Below are 23,542 nucleotides of genomic sequence, written 5' to 3' on the forward strand. Positions count from 1 at the left end.
CGGCCAGCGCAGCTTTTGCGTGCTGGCCAGGAGCTACTCGTTGTTGCCCGGCTTGCAGCGGCTGTGTGTGACATCATGCAGCCGCTGCGGCCCACCCCCCACGTGGTCGGGCCTCACCTGCGTTGGCCAGACCGCACCCACAAAACGGCGGCCAAACGCTGCCGTGCCGCCCCCTCCCACCCAGCGACCGCCTCTGCCTATCAATTAGGCAGAGGCGATCGCTAGGTAATGACAGCCGGCAGTTCTGACCTGATCGCTGCGCTGCAAAGAACTGCAGCGAGCGATCAGGTCAGAATGACCCCCTGTATATAAACCTGCACTGTATAAAACCCACACTGTATACAACCAGCACTGTATCGAACCCACACTGTATCCTGCACTGTATCCAACCCACACTGTATACAACCTGCACTGTTTCCGACCCATACTGTATCCCACACTGTATACAACCTGCACTGTTTCCGACCCACACTGTATCCCACACTGTATGAAACCAGTAATATATCCCGCACTGTATCCAACCCGCACAGTATCCAACCAGCACTGTATCCAACCCACTCTGTATCTGAACCGCACTGTATCCAACCCACACTGTATACCGCAGTTTAGTCAGCCAGCCTTTGGCCAATATTGGTGAAAACAATATTGTGAGCTGTGAGGTGGTCAAAATTGAGTGGAATGTACTATAAATTAATGTTATCGAGGTTAATAATATTCTAGGAACAGAAAAAGGCCCAAATGAAGTGATTTTAACTTTTTTGCCAATTTTTTTAAAGAAATTCAAATTCAAATCCAAAGCCAGTCACGGCGATTTGGCAAATCCAAAGCCAGCCAACGAATCAGAACCAAATCCAGCAAAAATGACCCGGCACACATCCCTGTTAAATAGTTTCCTATCTACACAAAAATCCTTTTGATGGGAGTAAAGGGAGATAAGGCCAGGGAGGAACAGATGACACCTGGGAGGACGGACTTTGGGTCACACATTCTGTATGCTGGAATGCCTCTGTGTCTCACAGAATGGGTTCAGTGCTGGTGCTATTGATGATGTATAGCTATGTACTGGTAGTGACTGGCCGCTTCTAGCAAGAGGTAGGTAAGTGTCCAGCGATCAGGAAGTTGTGAAGCTCAGTTTTCCCTGGTAAATTCCCTAAAATACAAATCTTTATGATGTTTTTATTCTCTCCCATTTTCTATACCAGTGGAATGACAATACTGTCCATATATAAAGCGGCGCTCTATCTTTTTTTAAGACATATCAGTAGGTTTCCCTTTCCAAATTGAGTAGGAAATGTTTTTTATTACTGCAAAAATCAATTGCTCATTGCATTATGGGGGTCATTCCGAGTGGTTCACTCGTTGCCGATTTTCGCTATGCTGCGATTTGTTGCTAATTGTGCATGCGCAAGGAACGCAGGGCGCATGCGCTTAGTTATTTAACTAAAAACTTAGCAGATTTGCTGTGGATTCTGCGGCGCTTTTCAGTCACTCTGCTGATCGGTGAATGATTGACAGGAAATGGGTGTTTCTGGGAGGTAACTGAGCGTTTTCCGGGAGTGTGCTAAAAAACGCAGGCGTGTCAGGGAAAAACGCGGGAGTGTCTGGAGAAACGGGGGAGTGGCTGGCCGGGCGTGTTTGTGACGTCAAACTAGGAACTAAACGGACTGAGGTGATCGCAATCTAGGAGTAGGTCTGGAGCTACTCTGAAACTGCAAAGAATTATTTATTAGCAGTTCTGCTAATCTTTCGTTCGCTATTCTGCTAAGCTAAGATACACTCCCAGAGGGCGGCGGCCTAGCGTGTGCAATGCTGCTAAAAGCAGCTAGCGAGCGAACAACTCGGAATGAGGGTCTATAATCCTGTGAATAGATGGCACAAGCATCAATTAACATAATTGGGAGGGATTTAGATGCAGTCATCCAATCAGTTGCCACTTCCAGCCACCAGCCATCATCATCATCATGCAACCTGTACCAGGGGTCCAGAAACTGCAAAATGTAGCTTCTTCTAATCAGAAGCATATGTGTTTGAATGGTAGACAAAAAGAAATACTGGCGCCAGCTGGGTCTCAAAGTAAAGAACGGATGCAGTCTTAACAAATGAAAATTTAAGAATACATTTATTAAAATTAATCTAAAAATTAATACATAAATAGTATCAAGAGGGTAATCAATGATAAAAGTTGAGAGTCTCTCAAATAATCTTAGGACCACTTATAGTTCCATTAGGGCAATATGCACTAGTATTCTGACTAGGACTCAGTCTTCCAAGGTATCCTCATAAGTTTCAAACATAGGTATTACCATGGTCTCAGAAGAAAGTCCCCTTGGTTCTCAATTGCAGATCGAGGTCCAATGGCAGCAGGGGAATATGCCGAGACTCCAGATGGATGGTGTTTGTAAGGATCCTGGAGGGTTCAAAGTCCAAATATTGCCAGATGACTCAAAAGAACAGGTGCAGTGCCCGTGGTCAAGAAGGAAAAAGGCTCAACGCGTTTCGCTGGTCTTGGTCACCGCCAGCTTCTTCAGGAGCATATGTCTTATGTAAACTGAGACAGATTTATATACCCTCATAATTACGAGTAAACTAAGACACCTGGCTGCAATGATTGTCAGGTAGATAGACACACAATAAAAAATGATCAAAATAAGATCTATATGGTATAGAAGGCAATCATACTGAAATATAAGATTTGCTAAAGAAGAAAAGTTGTAAAACAAGCATGGGGCATGAAGAAAACTATATAATATTGAAGGATAATCCAGGTTACTTCCTGGTCACGTGATCCGTCCCGATCACGTGGGTGGACGATGTCCAATCGTTATAGTATTAGAATGTCACCAGTACACCATATAGGCCGGGAAACATCCATAATAGGAGATGTTCCGGTCACGTGACATTGTTTGGTCACGTGACCGGGCGGGGACAGTAGTTCACATCGCGGAAGTAGCGTGTGCGTCATGATCAGGACGTTGCGTTCCACGTACGGTGCCACTGTATATCGTAGGTTGTCAGGGTAACCACTCTCAGTGCACGGTGTTATTCTCAACCTCCGAGATTACATTTATATGTAAGGCACAAGTATTTACTATTAGTACAACGTCCCCTCTTGTTTTTACTAAGTGTACACATCATGAGTTATTTGATACATATATTATAAACAATACGTTCAATCAGAGTGAGGTAAATAGATACATAGAGAAATAGAGACTTCATTCTGGGAGAAGAATATGTGGGAGTAAGAGACATAAAGTCACATGGTTAAAGGGTTATAAGGGAATGATCACATTGAAAGGAAAATCTAAACTGAATGCACAGAAATGTATAGTATTATAAATGAATATATTATATTTATATATGGGACCTAGGAAGGACATTTAGGTTAAATAATTTATTCCCAATAATATATAGAGTATAAAGTATTCTAAATAACAGGAGCGACAATCAATAGTTGACATGGATATTTACTAGTGATGCAGCTTCCCATCTTCATGGTATTGGGTCTGCACAACAGAAGTTACTTTATACATAGATTGTTATAGAATCTATACCTGCATAGAGACACTAGTATATAATTACAAAATTTGTAATATATGATGTCGTGGAAGAACATATGATCATGGGGTCAAGGTTATCTGAGAGTTCTCATATTATGGGGGGAAAAATTCATACTGGTTACATCGAGATACAAATATTCTAAATAAATCTGTTTAAATCATGATCCAAGAGGGAGAGGACTCTTCAGTCCAATGATTCATTCCTCATGGTAGACAAAATGTAAAGAATCCTACATATATTACCAGACTCAATGGGTGGAGTTATAGAGGTTGATGGTGATTCTCCATAACCTTGAGGTTGGGGTATATGTAACATACATGAAATGAACATAATAGGGTGAGGATGGTATTGCATTTGTTAAGACTGCATCCGTTCTTTACTTTGAGACCCAGCCGGCGCCAGTATTTCTTTTTGTCTTGTATTCAAACCTTTTTGGGTGACTAACCATCCCCATACAGGCTGCCGCTGACAGCGCACTCACCAATTGTTTTGCTGTTTCTTTGATATTTTGGTTTGTGAGTGCAGCAGTCATGAGCTGCTTCTCTAATTTAAATGAACGGAACAATAGAAGGCAATCATACTGGTCTCACTTAGATGAACCTACTGCTAAAAGTACTGTATCTGATGAGATGGATATTAATAAAAAATTCCATAAACTAGAGGATTTACTTAAAGCTGAATCTAGAAATTGGCTGGATAGTGTAAACCTCCAGCAATATATTGATAAGAGAATGATCCCAAGAGGCTTACGCCTATTTAAACCATCTATCTTTCATGATGATAAAGAATATCAGAAAGATTGTGACCAAGCACTTGACAAATGCTCCTTTGTATTGATGGAACTAATCGTCAGATACAGAACCAGCAAGGTTCAGAAAATAGAAAGCGAGATAGAAGACATTAAGAAAACAATAGACAGATCTTGTACAGATTCGAGCTTAGCGGACAAAGATAGAATTGTGAATGATAAGGTCATCAAGTATGAAAGGAACATTATGGAAACTAAACAGAAAAAGTTCAAAAGCGATCTAGAAGACTATCAACAGGATAGAGTTCGATCATATAGAGATAAGAACACTAATGGAGATATTCAGAATAAATGGGAAAAGAATTCCATACATAGAGAAGAATATGATGGGCGAACGAATACCAATAGGTGGGAGGGACGTGGATACCATACCAATTATGCTAAACGATTTAGACAGAGGAGAGACGACTCCACTCATACATATCGTTCCATGAGAGGACGACGAGCCAGTAACAGGAATGAGAGGAGACCCTCTTTTAAAGAGGAATACACAAGATCCCCTAGAAACATCAGTGATGACAGTACTCGGGAAGTTTTTTTAGGGGCTCGCCCAAAAAGTTACCCCAAGGACCATATAGACAGAACTGCCTGGGGGGGCAACAAAAAGGGGAAGAGATTCAAGCCTAGAGGCAGAAGGGGGGGAAGAATTAGGAAAGAAAAATCCCAGAAGAATATGAAAAGATCGGTGGCTAACACAAATAGTAAACAGAATGTATTCAATCTTTCTTCTAAACCTCTTAATGACACCGAACTTTCCCTTTTAGGCAGAGGCCTTAAATTTTCCCCCACTAGCGAGCCCAACATGTTTGACCTATTTGTCGAACTTAACCGCTATGTCCGAACGATGTGTAGAAAACGCTATTTTGTAAAAAAGAACCTCCAGGATGATTCTGTTCCAATTTTCCTCGACAGCGACGACGATCATGCGGTCGCTGCCCTGGAGGATCTGTGGGAGCAGAACCATGTTGATCCTGATAAAACAATTAAAATTTATGATTCAACCAGGGAACCTGCAAAATTTAGGAAAAAATCAGAATTTTTCCCTATCTGTGCAAAGAGTTCCCATGTAGAATCCTTTTACAAAATTACTCTGGAGGACTTCAAACATCTAGTAGGGCAACGTCAGGGGAATTCTAAATATGCATCCAATCTAACTCGACAAGAAAAGAGAGCCCTTAAGGAACTCACTAAAGATACGTCTTTGGTGATCAAAGAGGCGGATAAGGGTGGGGGTCTGGTGGTTATGAACCGCACAGATTATATTCATGAGGCCAATAGACAACTCAGCGATACAAAATATTACAGAAGGATGGATACGAATCCAACGGCAATCTTTACAGCAGAACTAAAATCACATTTAGATAGAGCCCTTGACAATGGGGTCATTTCCAGGGAAGAATTCAGTTTTCTGCTGCCGCACTTTCCTACCACACCCACTTTTTACTTTCTCCCCAAAATTCACAAATCCCTCACTTCACCACCTGGGCGCCCTATCATTTCTGGTGTTAGTTCCCTCACCTCCAATCTTTCCTTTTATGTTGATTCTCACCTCCAATCACGTGTCTAGCACTGAGGTCACATCTTCGTGACACCACTCATTTTTTGACCAAAATTCAGACCATACCTTGGAAGGAATCATATTCCTTCCTAACACTTGACGTTCAAGCTTTATATACACATATCCCTCACCTACTTGGCACGAGTATAATTTCTAAGAAACTTCGCGAGGATGCTGACCTCTGTGCCGAACACCAGGCCTTTATTGTTGATTCCATCTCATTCATCTTGTCTCACAACTATTTTCTTTTTCTCAGTCACTACTACTTGCAAGTCATGGGGACGGCCATGGGGACCAGGTTCGCACCCAGTTACGCCAATCTCTACATGGGCGACCTGGATGATTCGCTCGTGTGGGGCAGTGACTAGGAGGCGAACCTGGTCTTCTGTGGCCGTTACATTGACGATCTGTTCATTATTTGGGATGGGGATGTATCTTCTATTTCTAACTTTGTCTCTTATTTAAACTCCAACACGTATAATTTAACCTTCACTCACACTCACAACACAAAACGGATAGACTTTCTGGATGTGACCCTTGAAATAATTGATAATCAAATCACAACCTCCAATTACTCAAAACCAGTTAACACTCATTCTTACTTACATTATGATAGTGCACATTATGCTCCTTGGAAGCACAACATACCCAAAGGACAACTAATGCACTTGAGACGCAATTGTTCCACCCTAGAATCTTTTACCACTCAGGCCCATGAATTGCTGACTGCTCTAAAACAACGTAAATATCCTGAGAAACTCCTTGATGCAGCATACAAGGAAGTTCTTCTTATGGATAGAAGTAATCTATTACAAATGAAATCTTATGGACAAATCGTTCATAAAAATCAAAATAATATAAACGCTAAAGGTGACGACACTAGACAATTCGCATTTGTATGTAAATATAACAATTGCGCCAGTGAAATTAAAAATATCATTTTCAAAAACTACAGAGTATTAAAACAGGACAAGGTCCTGAACGAAATACTACCCCCTAAACCCTGTATAATATATAAGAAAAACAGATCCTTGAAATCCATACTGGCACCTAGCCACCTGACACTAGGGGTATCTAAAGAAACCACACATGGATACAAATGGTTAACCACAAAACCACTAGGTTGCCACAGATGCGGCAAACCCAGGTGTACCACATGTACCCATATGCAGAAAAAGACTACTACTATAAAATTACCTGGTAATGAAGACCCGTACAAACTCGAGTCATTTATGAACTGTGACTCGAGCTTTATCATCTACCTACTCACCTGTGGTTGCGGGCTAAATTATGTTGGGAGAACTACAAGGGCCATTCACGTACGCTTTATGGAACATCGTAGAAATATTATTAAACGCAATAATCTACATAGCGTTTCACGCCACTTTAATTTAACTCATGATGGTGACGCTAAAAGTTTAACAATAGTATGTCTAGAACACGTCGCCCCCACACCAAGAGGTGGTGACAGATTTAATAAACTGTGCTGTAGGGAAATATACTGGATGTTTAAACTTAATTCGTTACATCCAGATGGCTTAAATGAGAACATCGAACTGAACACTATACCCTAGACTTTAAGCTTCATCCTCTAGATACTTCCTTCAATTCAAGCCATCCCTTTGCCCTCCTAGCAATACCATCCTCACCCTATTATGTTCATTTCATGTATGTTACATATACCCCAACCTCAAGGTTATGGAGAATCACCATCAACCTCTATAACTCCACCCATTGAGTCTGGTAATATATGTAGGATTCTTTACATTTTGTCTACCATGAGGAATGAATCATTGGACTGAAGAGTCCTCTCCCTCTTGGATCATGATTTAAACAGATTTATTTAGAATATTTGTATCTCGATGTAACCAGTATGAATTTTTCCCCCCATAATATGAGAACTCTCAGATAACCTTGACCCCATGATCATATGTTCTTCCACGACATCATATATTACAAATTTTGTAATTATATACTAGTGTCTCTATGCAGGTATAGATTCTATAACAATCTATGTATAAAGTAACTTCTGTTGTGCAGACCCAATACCATGAAGATGGGAAGCTGCATCACTAGTAAATATCCATGTCAACTATTGATTGTCGCTCCTGTTATTTAGAATACTTTATACTCTATATATTATTGGGAATAAATTATTTAACCTAAATGTCCTTCCTAGGTCCCATATATAAATATAATATATTCATTTATAATACTATACATTTCTGTGCATTCAGTTTAGATTTTCCTTTCAATGTGATCATTCCCTTATAACCCTTTAACCATGTGACTTTATGTCTCTTACTCCCACATATTCTTCTCCCAGAATGAAGTCTCTATTTCTCTATGTATCTATTGACCTCACTCTGATTGAACGTATTGTTTATAATATATGTATCAAATAACTCATGATGTGTACACTTAGTAAAAACAAGAGAGGACGATGCTCTCCCGGAATGAAGTCTCTATTTCTCTATGTATCTATTTACCTCACTCTGATTGAACATATTGTTTATAATATATGTATCAAATAACTCATGATGTGTACACTTAGTAAAAACAAGAGGGGACGTTGTACTAATAGTAAATACTTGTGCCTTACATATAAATGTAATCTCGGAGGTTGAGAATAACACCGTGCACTGAGAGTGGTTACCCTGACAACCTACGATATACAGTGGCACCGTACGTGGAACGCAACGTCCTGATCATGATGCACACGCTACTTCCGCGATGTAAACTACTGTCCCCGCCCGGTCACGTGACCAAACAATGTCACGTGACCGGAACATCTCCTATTATGGATGTTTCCCGGCCTATATGGTGTACTGGTGACATTCTAATACTATAACGATTGGACATCGTCCACCCACGTGATCGGGACGGATCACGTGACCAGGAAGTAACCTGGATTATCCTTCAATATTATATAGTTTTCTTCATGTCCCATGCTCGTTTTACAACTTTACTTCTTTAGCAAATCTTATATTTCAGTATGATTGCCTTCTATACCATATAGATCTTATTTTGATCATTTTTTATTGTGTGTCTATCTACCTGACAATCATTGCAGCCAGGTGTCTTAGTTTACTCGTAATTATGAGGGTATATAAATCTGTCTCAGTTTACATAAGACATATGCTCCTGAGGAAGCTGGCGGTGACCAAGACCAGCGAAACGCGTTGAGCCTTTTTCCTTCTTGACCACGGGCACTGCACCTGTTCTTTTGAGTCATCTGGCAATATTTGGACTTTGAACCCTCCAGGATCCTTACAAACACCATCCATCTGGAGTCTCTGCATATTCCCCTGCTGCCATTGGACCTCGATCTGCAATTGAGAACCAAGGGGACTTTCTTCTGAGACCATGGTAATACCTATGTTTGAAACTTATGAGGATACCTTGGAAGACTGAGTCCTAGTCAGAATACTAGTGCATATTGCCCTAATGGAACTATAAGTGGTCCTAAGATTATTTGAGAGACTCTCAACTTTTATCATTGATTACCCTCTTGATACTATTTATGTATTAATTTTTAGATTAATTTTAATAAATGTATTCTTAAATTTACATTTGTTAAGACTGCATCCGTTCTTTACTTTGAGACCCAGCCGGCGCCAGTATTTCTTTTTGTCTTGTATTCAAACCTTTTTGGGTGACTAACCATCCCCATACAGGCTGCCGCTGACAGCGCACTCACCAATTGTTTTGTGTTTGAATGGTGTTTAGCATGGGATGTATTTTGCATTAACAGGTTCTTGTTGTTTTTAGGCCTGCTCCATTTACCGCCTTACACCTACATCACATCCCTCTCTGAGCAAGAAATGGTATGTGTTGCGTGAGACTGGGCCTTCAGGCATACAGCCATTTCTCTATCGTCCTAAGTGGATGCTGGGGTTCCTGAAAGGACCATGGGGGGAATAGCGGCTCCGCAGGAGACAGGGCACAAAAGTAAAGCTTTTACAGGTCAGGTGGTGTGTACTGGCTCCTCCCCCTATGACCCTCCTCCAGACTCCAGTTAGATTTTTGTGCCCGGCCGAGAAGGGTGCAATTCTAGGTGGCTCTCATAAAGAGCTGCTTAGAGAGTTTAGCTTAGGTTTTTTATTTTACAGTGATTCCTGCTGGCAACAGGATCACTGCAACGAGGGACAGAGGGGAGAAGAAGTGAACTCACCTGCGTGCAGGATGGATTGGCTTCTTGGCTACTGGACATGAAGCTCCAGAGGGACGATCACAGGTACAGCCTGGATGGTCACCGGAGCCACGCCGCCGGCCCCCTCACAGATGCTGAAGCAAGAAAAGGTCCAGAATCGGCGGCTGAAGACTCCTGCAGTCTTCTTAAGGTAGCGCACAGCACTGCAGCTGTGCGCCATTTTCCTCTCAGCACACTTCACACGGCAGTCACTGAGGGTGCAGGGCGCTGGGGGGGGGGCGCCCTGGGAGGCAAATGAAAACCTTTAAAAAGGCTAAAAATACCTCACATATAGCCCCAGAGGCTATATGGAGATATTTACCCCTGCCTAAATGTACTAAATAGCGGGAGACGAGCCCGCCGGAAAAGGGGCGGGGCCTATCTCCTCAGCACACGGCGCCATTTTCTGTCACAGCTCCGCTGGTCAGGAAGGCTCCCAGGTCTCTCCCCTGCACTGCACTACAGAAACAGGGTATAACAGAGAGGGGGGGCAAAATAAATGGCTATATATATTAATATAAAAGCAGCTATAAGGGAGCACTTAATCATAAGGCTATCCCTGTCATATATAGCGCTTTTTGGTGTGTGCTGGCAGACTCTCCCTCTGTCTCCCCAAAGGGCTAGTGGGTCCTGTCTTCGTATAGAGCATTCCCTGTGTGTCTGCTGTGTGTCGGTACGTGTGTGTCGACATGTATGAGGACGTTATTGGTGTGGAGGCGGAGCAATTGCCAAATATGAGGATGTCACCTCCTAGGGGGTCGACACCAGAATGGATGCCTTATTTGTGGAATTACGGGATAGCGTCAACTCGCTTAAGCAGTCGTTTGCCGACATGAGGCGGCCGGACACTCAATTAGTGCCTGTCCAGGCGCCTCAAACACCGTCAGGGGCTGTAAAACGCCCCTTGCCTCAGTCGGTCGACACAGACCCAGACACAGGCACTGATTCCGGTGGTGAAGGTGACGAATCAACCGTATTTTCCAGTAGGGCCACACGTTATATGATTTTGGCAATAAAGGAGATGTTACATTTAGCTGATACTACAGGTACCACTAAACAGGGTATTATGTGGGGTGTGAAAAAACTACCAGTAGTTTTTACCGAATCAGAAGAATTAAATGACGTGTGTGATGAAGCGTGGGGTGCCCCGATAAAAAACTGCTAATTTCAAAGAAGTTATTGGCTTTATACCCTTTCCCGCCAGAGGTTAGGGAGCGCTGGGAAACACCTCCTAGGGTGGACAAAGCGCTAACACGCTTATCAAAACAAGTGGCGTTACCCTCTCCTGAGACGGCCGCACTTAAAAATCCATCAGATAGGAGGATGGAAAATATCCAAAAAGGTATATACACACATGCAGGTGTTATACTACGACCAACTATTGCGACTGCCTGGATGTGCAGTGCTGGGGTAGTTTGGTCAGAGTCCCTGATCGAAAATATTGATACCCTGGACAGGGACAATATTTTACTGTCGTTAGAACAAATAAAGGATGCATTTCTTTATATGCGTGATGCACAGAGACATATCTGCACACTGGCATCACGGGTAAGTGCTATGTCCATTTCGGCCAGAAGAGCTTTATGGACACGACAGTGGACAGGCGATGCGTAGAGGAGTTAGTTGGGGTCGGTCTATCGGATTTGGTGGCCACGGCTACGGCCGGGAAATCCACCTTTCTACCTCAAGTCACTCTCCAACAGAAAAAGGCACCGACCTTTCAACCGCAGCCCTTTCGTTCCTTTAAAAATAAGAGAGCAAAGGGCTATTCATATCTGCCACGAGGCAGAGGACGAGGGAAGAGACAGCAACAGGCAGCTCCTTCCCAGGAACAGAAGCCCTCCCCGGCTTCTACAAAAGCCTCAGCATGACGCTGGGGCTTCGCAAGCGGACTCGGGGGCGGTAGGCGGTCGTCTCAAGAATTACAGCGCGCAGTGGGCTCACTCGCAGGTAAATCCCTGGATCCTGCAGATAATATCTCAGGGGTACAGGTTGAAATTAGAGACAGAGCCACCTCGCCGTTTCCTGAAGTCTGCTTTACCAACGTCCCCCTCAGAAAGGGAGACGGTTTTGGAAGCCATTCACAAGCTGTATTCTCAGCAGGTGATAGTCAAGGTACCTCTTCTACAACAAGGGAAGGGGTATTATTCCACTCTTTTTGTGGTACCGAAGCCGGATGGCTCGGTAAGGCCTATTCTAAATCTGAAGTCCTTGAACCTGTACATAAAGAAGTTCAAGTTCAAGATGGAGTCACTCAGAGCAGTGATAGCGAACCTGGAAGAAGGGGACTTTATGGTATCCTTGGACATCAAGGATGCGTATCTCCACGTTCCAATTACCCCTCACACCAGGGGTACCTCAGGTTCGTTGTACAAAACTGTCACTATCAGTTTCAGACGCTGCCGTTTGGTTTGTCCACGGCACCTCGGGTCTTTACAAAGGTAATGGCCGAGATAATATTTCTTCTTCGAAGAAAAGGCGTATTAATTATCCCATACTTGGACGATCTCCTAATAAGGGCAAGGTCCAGAGAACAGCTAGAGATGGGTTTAGCACTATCTCAAGAGGTGCTAAAGCAGCACGGATGGATTCTGAATATTCCAAAATCCCAATTAATGCCGACAACTCGTCTGCTGTTCCTGGGGATGATTCTGGACACAGTTCAGAAAAAGGTTTTTCTTCCCGAAGAAAAAGCCAAGGAGTTATCTGACCTGGTCAGGAACCTCCTAAAACCAGGAAAGGTGTCTGTACATCAATGCACAAGAGTCCTGGGAAAAAATGGTAGCTTCTTACGAAGCAATCCCTTTCGGCAGATTCCATGCAAAGGGATCTGCTGGACAAATGGTCAGGGTCGCATCTTCAGATGCACCTGCGGATAACCCTGTCGCCGAGGACAAGGGTATCCCTTCTGTGGTGGTTGCAGGAGGCTCATCTATTGGAGGGCCGCAGATTCGGCATGCAGGATTGGATCCTGGTGACCACGGATGCCAGCCTGAGAGGCTGGGGAGCAGTCACACAGGGAAAAAATTTCCAGGGAGTGTGGTCGAGCCTGAAAAAGTCTCTTCACATAAGCATTCTGGAACTAAGAGCAATCTACAATGCTCTAAGCCAGGCGGAACCTCTGCTTCAAGGAAGACCGGTGTTGATCCAGTCGGACAACATCACGGCAGTCGCCCATGTAAACAGACAGGGCGGCACAAGAAGCAGGAGGGCAATGGCAGAAGCTGCCAGGATCCTTCGCTGGGCGGAGAATCACGTGATAGCACTGTCAGCAGTATTCATCCCGGGCGTGGACAACTGGGAAGCAGACTTCCTCAGCAGACACGACCTTCACCCGGGAGAGTGGGGACTTCATCCAGAAGTTTTCCACATGCTATTAAACCGTTGGGTAAAACCAATGGTGGACATGATGGCGTCTCGCCTCAACAAAACACTGGACAGGTATTGCGCCAGGTCAAGAGATCCGCAGGCAATTGCTGTGGACGCGCTGGTAACACCTTGGGTGTACCAGTCGGTATATGTGTTTCCTCCTCTGCCTCTCATACCAAAGGTATTGAGGATTATACGGCAAAGAGGAGTAAGACTAGTGGCTCCGGATTGGCCAAAAAGGACTTGGTACCCGGAACTTCAAGAGATGGTCACGGACGATCCGTGGCCTCTACTTCTGAGAAGGGACCTGCTTCAGCAGGGTCCTTGTCTTTTTCAAGACTTACCGCGGCTGCGTTTGACGGCATGGCGTTTGAATGCCAGATCCTAAAAGGAAAAGGCATTCCAGAAGAAGTCATTCCTACCTTGATAAAGGCAAGGTAGGAAGTCACCGCGAAGCATTATCGCCGTATTGGGCGAAAATATGTTGCGTGGTGCGAGCAGCGGAGTGCTCCGATGGAGGAATTTCAACTGGGTCGTTTTTCTACATTTCCTGCAATCAGGATTGTCTATGGGTCTCAAATTGGGATCTATTAAGGTTCAAATTTCGGCCCTATCAATATTCTTCCAAAAAGAATTGGCCTCGGTCCCTGAGGTCCAGATTTTTATCAAAGGAGTACTGCATATACAGCCTCCTGTGGTGCCTAAGGTGGCACCATGGGATCTAAATGTAGTTTTAGATTTCCTCAAATCCAATTGGTTTGAACCACTAAAGAATGTGGATTTGAAATATCTCACATGGAAAGTGACTATGTTACTGGCCCTGGCTTCGGCCGGGAGAGTATCTGAACTGGCGGCTTTGTTTTATAAAAGCACTTATTTAATTTTCCATTCGACATAGGGCAGAGCTGCGGACGCGTCCGCATTTTCTCCCTAAGGTGGTATCAGCGTTTCACCTGAACCAGCCTATTGTAGTGCCTGCGGCTACAGACGACTTGAAGGACTCCAAGTTGTTGGACGTTGTCAGAGCCTTAAAAATATACATTTAAAGGACGGCTGGAGTCAGAAAATCTGACTCGCTGTTTATACTGTATGCACCCAACAAGTTGGGTGCACCTGCTTCTAAGCAGTCGATTGCTCGTTGGATTTGTAACAAAATTCAACTTGTACATTCTGTGGCAGGCCTGCCACAGCCTAAATCTGTTAAGGCCCATTCCGCAAGGAAGGTGGGCTCATCTTGGGCGGCTGCCCGAGGGGTCTCGGCATTACAACTCTGCCGAGCAGCTACGTGGTCAGGGGAGAACACGTTTGTAAATTTTTGCAAATTTGATACCCTGGCAAAGGAGGACCTGGAGTTCTCTCATTCGGTGCTGCAGAGTCATCCGCACTCTCCCGCCCGTTTGGGAGCTTTGGTATAATCCCCATGGTCCTTTCAGGAACCCCAGCATCCACTTAGGACGATAGAGAAAATAAGAATTTACTTACCGATAATTCTATTTCTCGGAGTCCGTAGTGGATGCTGGGCGCCCATCCCAAGTGCGGATTATCTGCAATACTTGTACATAGTTATTGTTAACTAATTCGGGTTATTGTTTAGGAAGCCATCTTTCAGAGGCTCCTCTGTTATCATACTGTTAACTGGGTTTAGATCACAAGTTGTACGGTGTGATTGGTGTGGCTGGTATGAGTCTTACCCGGGATTCAAAATCCTCCCTTATTGTGTACGCTCGTCCGGGCACAGTACCTAACTGGAGTCTGGAGGAGGGTCATAGGGGGAGGAGCCAGTACACACCACCTGACCTGTAAAAGCTTTACTTTTGTGCCCTGTCTCCTGCGGAGCCGCTATTCCCCCCATGGTCCTTTCAGGAACCCCAGCATCCACTACGGACTCCGAGAAATAGAATTATCGGTAAGTAAATTCTTATTTTAATATGCACAGTGCAAACTGACACATTTATTATTAATCACATATTCAATGATATTAGCGCCCAGCCCAAGATCACATTGCAATATGCGATTGTACCGGGCCAATGTATCAATAAGCACCCACAGGGACAAGGGCTCTGAAAGGAACCTGGGCCTGCTATGTGCTCAGTGTGGAAGTGGGACTACTGGGCATGCGCGGTCCACACATGCACATTGGCTATTTAGTGTTCCGGCAGAGGATCCCTTTCCCAGCTAGCTTTGCGAAGTGTAGCCCATAGGCTACAATGGGCTACCGCCAGCAGATGGTGGCAGCTGCAGGGGACAATCTCCGGAATTCTTCACATTCCAGAAATTGATAAATCTGGCAGTATTTCACCCCCCATAGAAACCTACGTGGATGCAACTGAATGGAGGAATCGCAGCAATGTATTAGAGATATCTGAGCTGTCCCTCATACATACATTCAGGTGATATACGAAATAGACGCAAATATTGTTTGATAAATGAGCCCCTTTGTGGGTTGGGGGGAACCAACGAAATGCATTTATGTTAAACACTGTATAATCCTGTGTGTAAAGTCAGCACAATGATATCCTTTAAACACAATAGAATCTCCAATGACTGTATGACAGTGTCTTTTATGTAATTTGTAATTTATGCTTACATTTGTAATTCTTTGAAAAGTCAGATATGTAATTTGCAATTTATGTAATTTGTAATTTATACTTATATTTGTAATTCTTTGAAAAGTCAGATAGCCATATATATACACCATATAACATTATAACATATTGGGGGAGATGTACTAAGCCTGAAAAGTGATAAATATCACTGTGATAAAGCACCAGCCAATCGGCTCCTAACTGTCATGTCACAGGCTGTGTTTGAAAAATGACAGTTAGGAGCCAATTGGCTGGTACTCTATCACAGTGATATTTATCACTTTTTAGGCTTAGTACATCTGGCCCATAGAATGTAGTGCTCCATCACTGCCTATTCACACTTCCTTCCTGTACAGTATGTCATAAACTGAGTGATGATCTGCCCTCCCCTCTGTACGCACCTTGTCCCTGATGGAGGTCAGTGTTGAATTCATCTTGGCCTCTCCATCTTCTTCCGAAAAATGTGCCGGCTGGGTATCAGATGTTATTTTGAGTTTTGAAGTAAAAGTCTCTTCAAAGCTTTTAGAGTAGATGATATCAGTAGTACAGGACACTGTTGTGTAAGTCTCTGATGGAGGAGGGCTGGAAAAGGAATTAATTTTGCCGCTTAGGCTACCTGGTTTCCATGGAGACGATTCATAGGAATGGGGGGAAGCCGCCATTTGGAGTAGTTAGTATACTTGCAGTGGGCTCCGGTAGCAAAATCTTTTTTTGCTGACAGATTTCTGTGAGAAGCACTGTGTTCCAGAACGGGAGAAGACAGCCTGGGTGTGCCTGACACAGGGAGAGGCTGCAATTACCAGACGTCTGAAAATACAGCGGGGTGTCAGCCACTGGGTATGCTAATGTGGCACACACAAAAATCCCTCACATGTTTTTACAGAGAAAGAGATTGATACCCATTCTCTAGGCGCTGAAATATAAGCACAAGGCAACACAAAATTCTTTGTTACAAGTGCTCATCTTCAGTGGCAAGAACACAAGGCACAGACAAGCAGAATACATCAGTGTCAGTACACGCTGGGACAGGCAATGGGAGCTATTTCACAAGAACTGTATAAACTTCACCACAGGCAGATGCTAAGTGGTAGGATTTATCACACATGGAATAAATATATTTCTACATAAAGGGGCCATTAAACCTAATTTACAAATTGATCAATTATAAAGTGCATAGTAAAATGTGTGATTGAGTCTGCTTAAAACCTGATGTAATTCAGTAGTTTATCTCCACTTGAACAAGCAATTACAGGCTGGGAACATACTATACCTATATGGGATTGCACATGAAGATGGTGGCCATTTTGGAATTTGCAAATTTGCTGGATGGATTTGAGTAGGGGTAAATATGTATTTGTTGACTAGGCACCAGATTCGCAAATGCAAGGTCATTTTGGGCAACTGGTGGAGAACATATAACAACTGCTATGCCTAATGCCATGTGGTTTACTTATTCTGCCCTGTTTTTCCTTGCAAGGCAAGGGGAGGAGCACAGAGTAATATGGTATGCTGCCTACCTCACAGGCCAAGTCAGGACATTTGTATAAGCCCATTGTTCTTCTGTGCTCGCTCCCATTTGGAAGACGCATTAATTTTTATTTTACATTTATCTGAAAAGTGCGTTGAAGTAAGACTAAATATGCCACTTGGGAAGTTTATAGTTTTAATGCACATATTATTCCCCCATTTCACCCAACAACACAGACTGTTAGACAGAGTTCATATTCTCTGTAAATCATGCACTTTTGGGTGACTGAATCAGGATTGCTTTGTTGAAATCAGGACATATGGGAGAAGGGCCAGTACTTTGTACTGACCCCATATCTTGGTGAAGCCTCAGCCTGTGCCACTCACCCAGCTAGTTGAGATGTCATGTCAATTAACTAAAATATACATATAAGAGAAGAGCCTTAATACCTGTCTGTCTGTCAATACCATGGGGGAGATATATCAATCCTTGAAGAGAGATAATTTTGAGTGCCAATTAGCTTGTGTCATTTACTGTATCTAGCACAGTCTATGAAATGACAGGAGCTGAATGTTTGCTTTTGCCATCTTCTCTACTTTATCTCTCTCCAATACATATCCCTTCAGTCTCATTTATTACTTGGGGATGGGGGTACATTTTATATGTACAGTATATATGTACTATATACAGGTTGAGTCTCCCTTATCCAAAATGCTTGGGACCGGAAGTATTTTGGATATCGGATTTTTCCGTATTTTGGAATAATTGCATACCATAATGAGATATCATGGTGATGGGACCTAAATCTAAGCACAGAATGCATTTATGTTACATATACACCTTCTACACACAGCCTGAAGGTCATTTTAGCCAATATTTTTTTATAACTTTGGGCATTAAACAAAGTGTGTGTACATTCACACAATTCATTTATGTTTCATATACACCTTCTAAACACAGCCTGAAGATCATTTAATACAATATTTTTAATAACTTTGTGTATTAAACAAAGTTTGTGTACATTGAGCCATCAAAAAACAAAGGTTTCACTATTTCACTCTCACTCAAAAAAGTCCGTATTTCGGAATATTCCGTATTTCGGAATATTCCGTATATCGGAATATTTGGATATGGGATACTCAACCTGTATCTACAATACTGTACAAAAGTTTTAGGCAGGTGTGGAAAAAATTCTGCAAAGTAAGAATGCTTTCAAAAATAGAAGTGTTGATAGTTTATTTTTATTAATTAACAAAATGCAAAGTGAATCAATAGAAGAGAAATGTAAATCAAATTAATATTTGGTGTGACCACCCCTTTGCTTGTGTGCAAGTGTACAGTACACTTGCACACAGTTTTTGAAGGAACTCAGCAGGGAAGTTGTTCCAAACATCTTGGAGAACTAACTATAGATCTGCTGTCTCTTCATGTAATCTCAGACAGACTTGATGATGTTGAAATCAGGGCTCTGTGTGGCAGTGCCTCCCCTGTCATTACTGATTAAAAATAATACAAAGAAGATACTTATTATGACACATATTCTGTGTCATAAGTATCTGCTTTAACCTTTGTATTATTCCAATATTTGTTTTCGGTTTTAAAACTGAGTTAAATGTGTTTAGGAGGCACCACTCACAGTGCCTCCCGCTGTCAGTGTAAAGGGCAGGAAGCGGGGGGTGGGGCCAAGCATTAGGCAAGGAAAGCCCATTAAAAAAAGCAGCTGAAGAGGCACCTAACGGAAGTGCCGCTTTCAGCACGCCCCTCTCACATGCAGATACAGTTGGGCAGTGGCTTCACTGATATTGAGGGTGCAAAGGCAAATTATTATTATTTACATTGTGCGCACCCCCCTCCTTATTTTACTGAATATGTGCAGCAGCGATGGATGCTGTAAGCTGCGGCTGCTGCCCCCACCCCACCACTTTCAGCTGCTGTCTGGCCAAGAATGCAGACGTGTCACAGTCTGACATGTCTGCTGCAGCACAGCCATCAGCAGCAGTGCCCGATGCCCGCCCCTTCCCTATCTGCATGGCGGCGCCCTCCCCCGGGACCAGCCACCAATCTACTGCATCTGTATGTACCTTCTCCATACCCTTCTGAGGCACCGCCCCGTCATGCCAGAGGCTACGCCCCTTTCCTGCTCTTGTTGGGAAGATCTGATTCCTTCCCAGCCAGCTCCGTGGGGTGAACCAGGCAATACAGTATATAGAGAGTGACTGCAACCTCCCACAATCAAAAGTAAGTATCTGTGGGGGGATGGGTGTGTTTTTTTATACATGGGGGTTGGGGTATATATTAGTATTATCTAGGGGTGTTGTGTTAGTATTATCTAAGGGAGTGGGTTGGTAAATAGTATTGTGTGGGGTGGGGGTTGTATCACTGTCATGGGGTTGTGTACTATCTTTATAGTATGCCGACGTTACTTGGAGATGGTGTAATGTGTGTGTGTGTGTGTGGGGGGAAGGACGGGGGAAGGGGGGTAGTGATGTTTTGTGAAAGATGAGGAAGTGTATGAATTATTGTGATTCCCCCTCTGTGTGTGTCCATGACATCCATAAAAGGAGAATAGAACCTGTGGCGAGTGAGACTCAACACTGAGCCCGCAGCATGGTGAGCGCAGGGAGCTTTGTTGCGCTCGTCCCCCCTGTGGAGATGTGTCCTGTTTTACAGGACACATTCCAGCTGCGGCAGCCAGGGAGTCTGTGTCCCCTGCGGGACAACGTCTCTGATAGCGCTGGGACAGCTTGTCTGTCCCCAGCGCCTGTCAGTGTGTGGCGGCGGCGGGTGTCCGGTGCAGGGATTACCCTTTTCCCTGCACCGGACCGGAGGCTGCAGAGGCATTCAAATATTGTCGCTCTCCGGGAGCCAATCGCGGCTCCCGGAGCGGCGGCCAATCAGAAGCGGGCGCGGCGAGCCAATCGCCGCGTCACAGGCCCCGCCCCCGGCGTCTGACGCCGGGCGGGAGCCAGAAGAAAAGGTCGCGCGCGGGAGTGCGAAGGCAGAAGCAGCCGGGACCTGGAGAGAGGAGTCGGCGCGCCGGAGCGCAGAAGACAGTCCGGCGCGGAGGAGAAGACGACGGCCGTGGGAAGGAGAGCTCCGGTGGCCGCTGAAGCGGCCGAAAGACGTCGGGCTCCTACAAGAAGATGTCCAGCGGCGTCTGGACGCGGAGCAGTGGAGGCGGCGCCGCTGGCCAGGCCGGGCCAGCGGCAGAAGAGGGCGCCGGAGACCCCCGGTGCAGGTGAGGCCTCAGTGAGGCAACTTACACCCCCCCTCCCTTTTCTTCCCTAGACCACCGGGTGTTCGGGCATTAGGCCCGTGGACACGGACGGGCAATAGGCCCGAGCGCAGATAGGAGTTTGGGGGTCATTCTCTGTCACGGTGGTTTGGGCGTTAGGCCTAAGACACCCTCTCAATGGTGCAGAAGGCGGGCTTTAGGCCCGAGGGCACATAGTGGGCACTAGGCCAGTAAGGATAGTCAGGCCACCGGCCTGTGGCACCGGTTAGGCGGGCATTAGGCCCGAGCGGCACATCAGGCACTAGGCCTGGGGGATCTATAGAGGGCATTAGGCCCTAGGAAAGCCCGCTGGTAAAGGAGCATAAGGTGACCCTGGGCACTAGGCCCTGGTCACCCAACGGGTGACAAGTTAGGCGGGCGCTAGGCCCGTGGGTGAAGTCAGGCCTCCGGCCTGTGTGCAGTCAGGGGGCGCCAGGCCCAGTGAATAAGTGTTCCCCCCGAGGTGAATAAAGGTGGCACTGGGCACTAGGTCCAGGCCACCTTGAGGTGATTAGGTAGACAGGCTCGCTTGGCCTGAGGCCCACATAAGGGAAGGTACAGGAGGTGGGTAGACTGTGCGGCGTCCACCCCCCCAGAGTGCAGGTAGGGATCTAAAGGAATTGCACCGTTTGAGGTACTCTGATGTGTGTTGTTACCGTGCAGGGCATAGTGTTGTTTAGAGTTTGTGCATAGTTTGTGTTGCACCACCCACACTTGAGCCAGTTTGAGGGCTTTGTTTATGTAGTTAGTGTAGCGGATGCACACTAGGTTAGAGTGAGGCCCTGCACGGCTGTTTCTCTCTTTGCCTCCTTACAGGGACCTGTAAGTGGAGAAGATCGGAGTACAAGACGTAGGACGGTGAGTAACATCGGTCTGTGTGTTCCTTCTGTGTGTGTCCCTATCTGTCTCCCTTCCTTCAGGGCGAACGGTGAGCCTTGCACGCCGGTGCAAGGTAGAATTTCCACCTGGTGCGAGAGTGCCAATAGGTGAAATTCGGACTCTGAGGCGGACGCCTGGGATGACCCTCACCTAGCCCGAAAGCACTATTTTCCTCGGTTCCGGAGGGCGTTTCGGTCCACAGTCAGGAGGACGGCACTCAGCAATCTCCTTCCTCCTAGGTCATCGTGTCCGGATCCGACGGAAGATTTGCCAGGTCCGTTGAAGGTTCCGGTACCTGAAGGTGAGAGAGAGCGGCGCCTGGTGAGTACCGAAACTACACCTGCACGGCAGCAGGCACCACCACACGCGCAGCCGCACCTCTTACATTTTGGCGTAGTCGGCAGGATAAAGGATACTGGATCACGGACACGATGTGGAACGCCACCAAGAAGACCTCCCTGCGGATGTCTCCGGAACAGACTCACCCCCGGACGTGTGCGGACCAGAGCGACTGGGTGACGGTGTCTGGGGCAGACCTCCTGAAGATGGTGCAGCGGTCGGTCCAGCGTGAAAAGGAAGAGCGCCGGGAGAAGGGGCGCAAGAAGGCCGCTGTGACGCCCTACAAGAAATGTCGGCAAACAGGGCACTTTGCTGACGAGTGTACTTGGCGGGAGACGTCCCCAAAGAAGGTGGTCCAGGAAGCGGACCGAAGATGTCGGAAGGGCCAAGCGAAGAAGGAGTCCTGGTGTTTGCTCTGCGGAAACTACAGGCATGAGCATAACAGTTGTCCCTGGGACGAAGAGCTGAGCCAAGACGAGGTTGATTCCTGGTGTGAAAGCTGTGGAGTTCCCCGACATCGGCTCCTGGAATGTCCATGGACTGAAGACAGGACGGACTACGAGGCCACGGTGAAGCAGATGACGGAGTCTCGTCAGCAGCTTTGGGACCGAGTGGCTGCAGAGCCTGTGTGTGCGCTCTGCGAGGCGAGAGGACATGCGCTTCCCGATTGTCCGTGGAATGAAGACCGGATGATTGCGGATGTTCATGCCCAGAGATGGGAGGAGGAAACCAGGGAAGTGGAGCGGAAGACCCTGCTTGAAGTTAGTTCGCAGGTGCCCATTTCCTCTGAGCCGGAACCAACGGGTGAAGATTCCTCAGCGAAGGAGGTGGACAAGGAACCCGTCTTGGAGAAGGTGGCAGTGGCCCTTCCTTGTTGGAAGTGTCGGCGACCAGGACATGCGGCCAGTGAGTGCCCCTGGGAAGATGCCGCGGACCTACTTTGTCCCAAGAAAGTGACCCCAGTAAGGCAGAATCCTTTCCCGCATAAGGCGGAGGTGGACGACTGGGAGGTGAAGAGACCACGCTGTGAAGAAAAGCGTGAAGACCCAGTGACGGAGACATCCGGAATCTCCCCGCGATGGAACCGTCCACGACCAGGACGTGCGGAGCAGGTGTGTCCTGGGTACGTAGAGATGCCAGCGGAAGCGAAGGAGTACGCTGAGGAAGTAAAGATGCCAGCGGAAGCGAAGGAGTACGCTGAGGTAGCAGAGGTACCAGCGGAACAGACTAAGTACGCTGAGGAGGAAAATAATACCCCAGTCCAGATATCGGAGGAGGACTCGGACTACGGTGAGCTGTCCGCCGACGAATCCCTCCAAGAACAGATGGAGGACGACTCTGGCATCGGAAGCGCCGACAAGAGTGACTGGCAGGATCGGGTGGAGTCGTGCTCCCAGTTGAATGCCCTCCGTAAAGAGGTGGAGATAGTCCTGGAGCAAGAATACCTGCCGGGAGTGCCGAAATGGACGGACGTACGGGGAGAGGATCATGATGCCGTGGGAGGACCCGTTC

The 23,542-nt window shown here is 45.8% G+C and overlaps 1 protein-coding gene across 1 annotated transcript in view; it reads right to left on the bottom strand.

Moving 5' to 3' along the window:
* Nucleotides 1-16,984, bottom strand: part of LOC135050615 (keratin, type II cytoskeletal 80-like) — a 117,731-nt gene extending 100,747 nt beyond the window's left edge. Inside the window, exon 1 of the mRNA XM_063957056.1 lies at nt 16,472-16,984. Within this exon, the coding sequence (XP_063813126.1) occupies nt 16,472-16,732 (261 nt within the window). The 5' untranslated portion in view covers nt 16,733-16,984. The remainder of the gene's footprint in view (nt 1-16,471) is intronic.
* Nucleotides 16,985-23,542: the final 6,558 nt, after the last annotated feature.

The sequence above is a fragment of the Pseudophryne corroboree genome, chromosome 2 (genome assembly GCF_028390025.1).
Source record: "Pseudophryne corroboree isolate aPseCor3 chromosome 2, aPseCor3.hap2, whole genome shotgun sequence".
Classification (NCBI taxonomy): Eukaryota; Metazoa; Chordata; class Amphibia; order Anura; family Myobatrachidae; genus Pseudophryne; species Pseudophryne corroboree.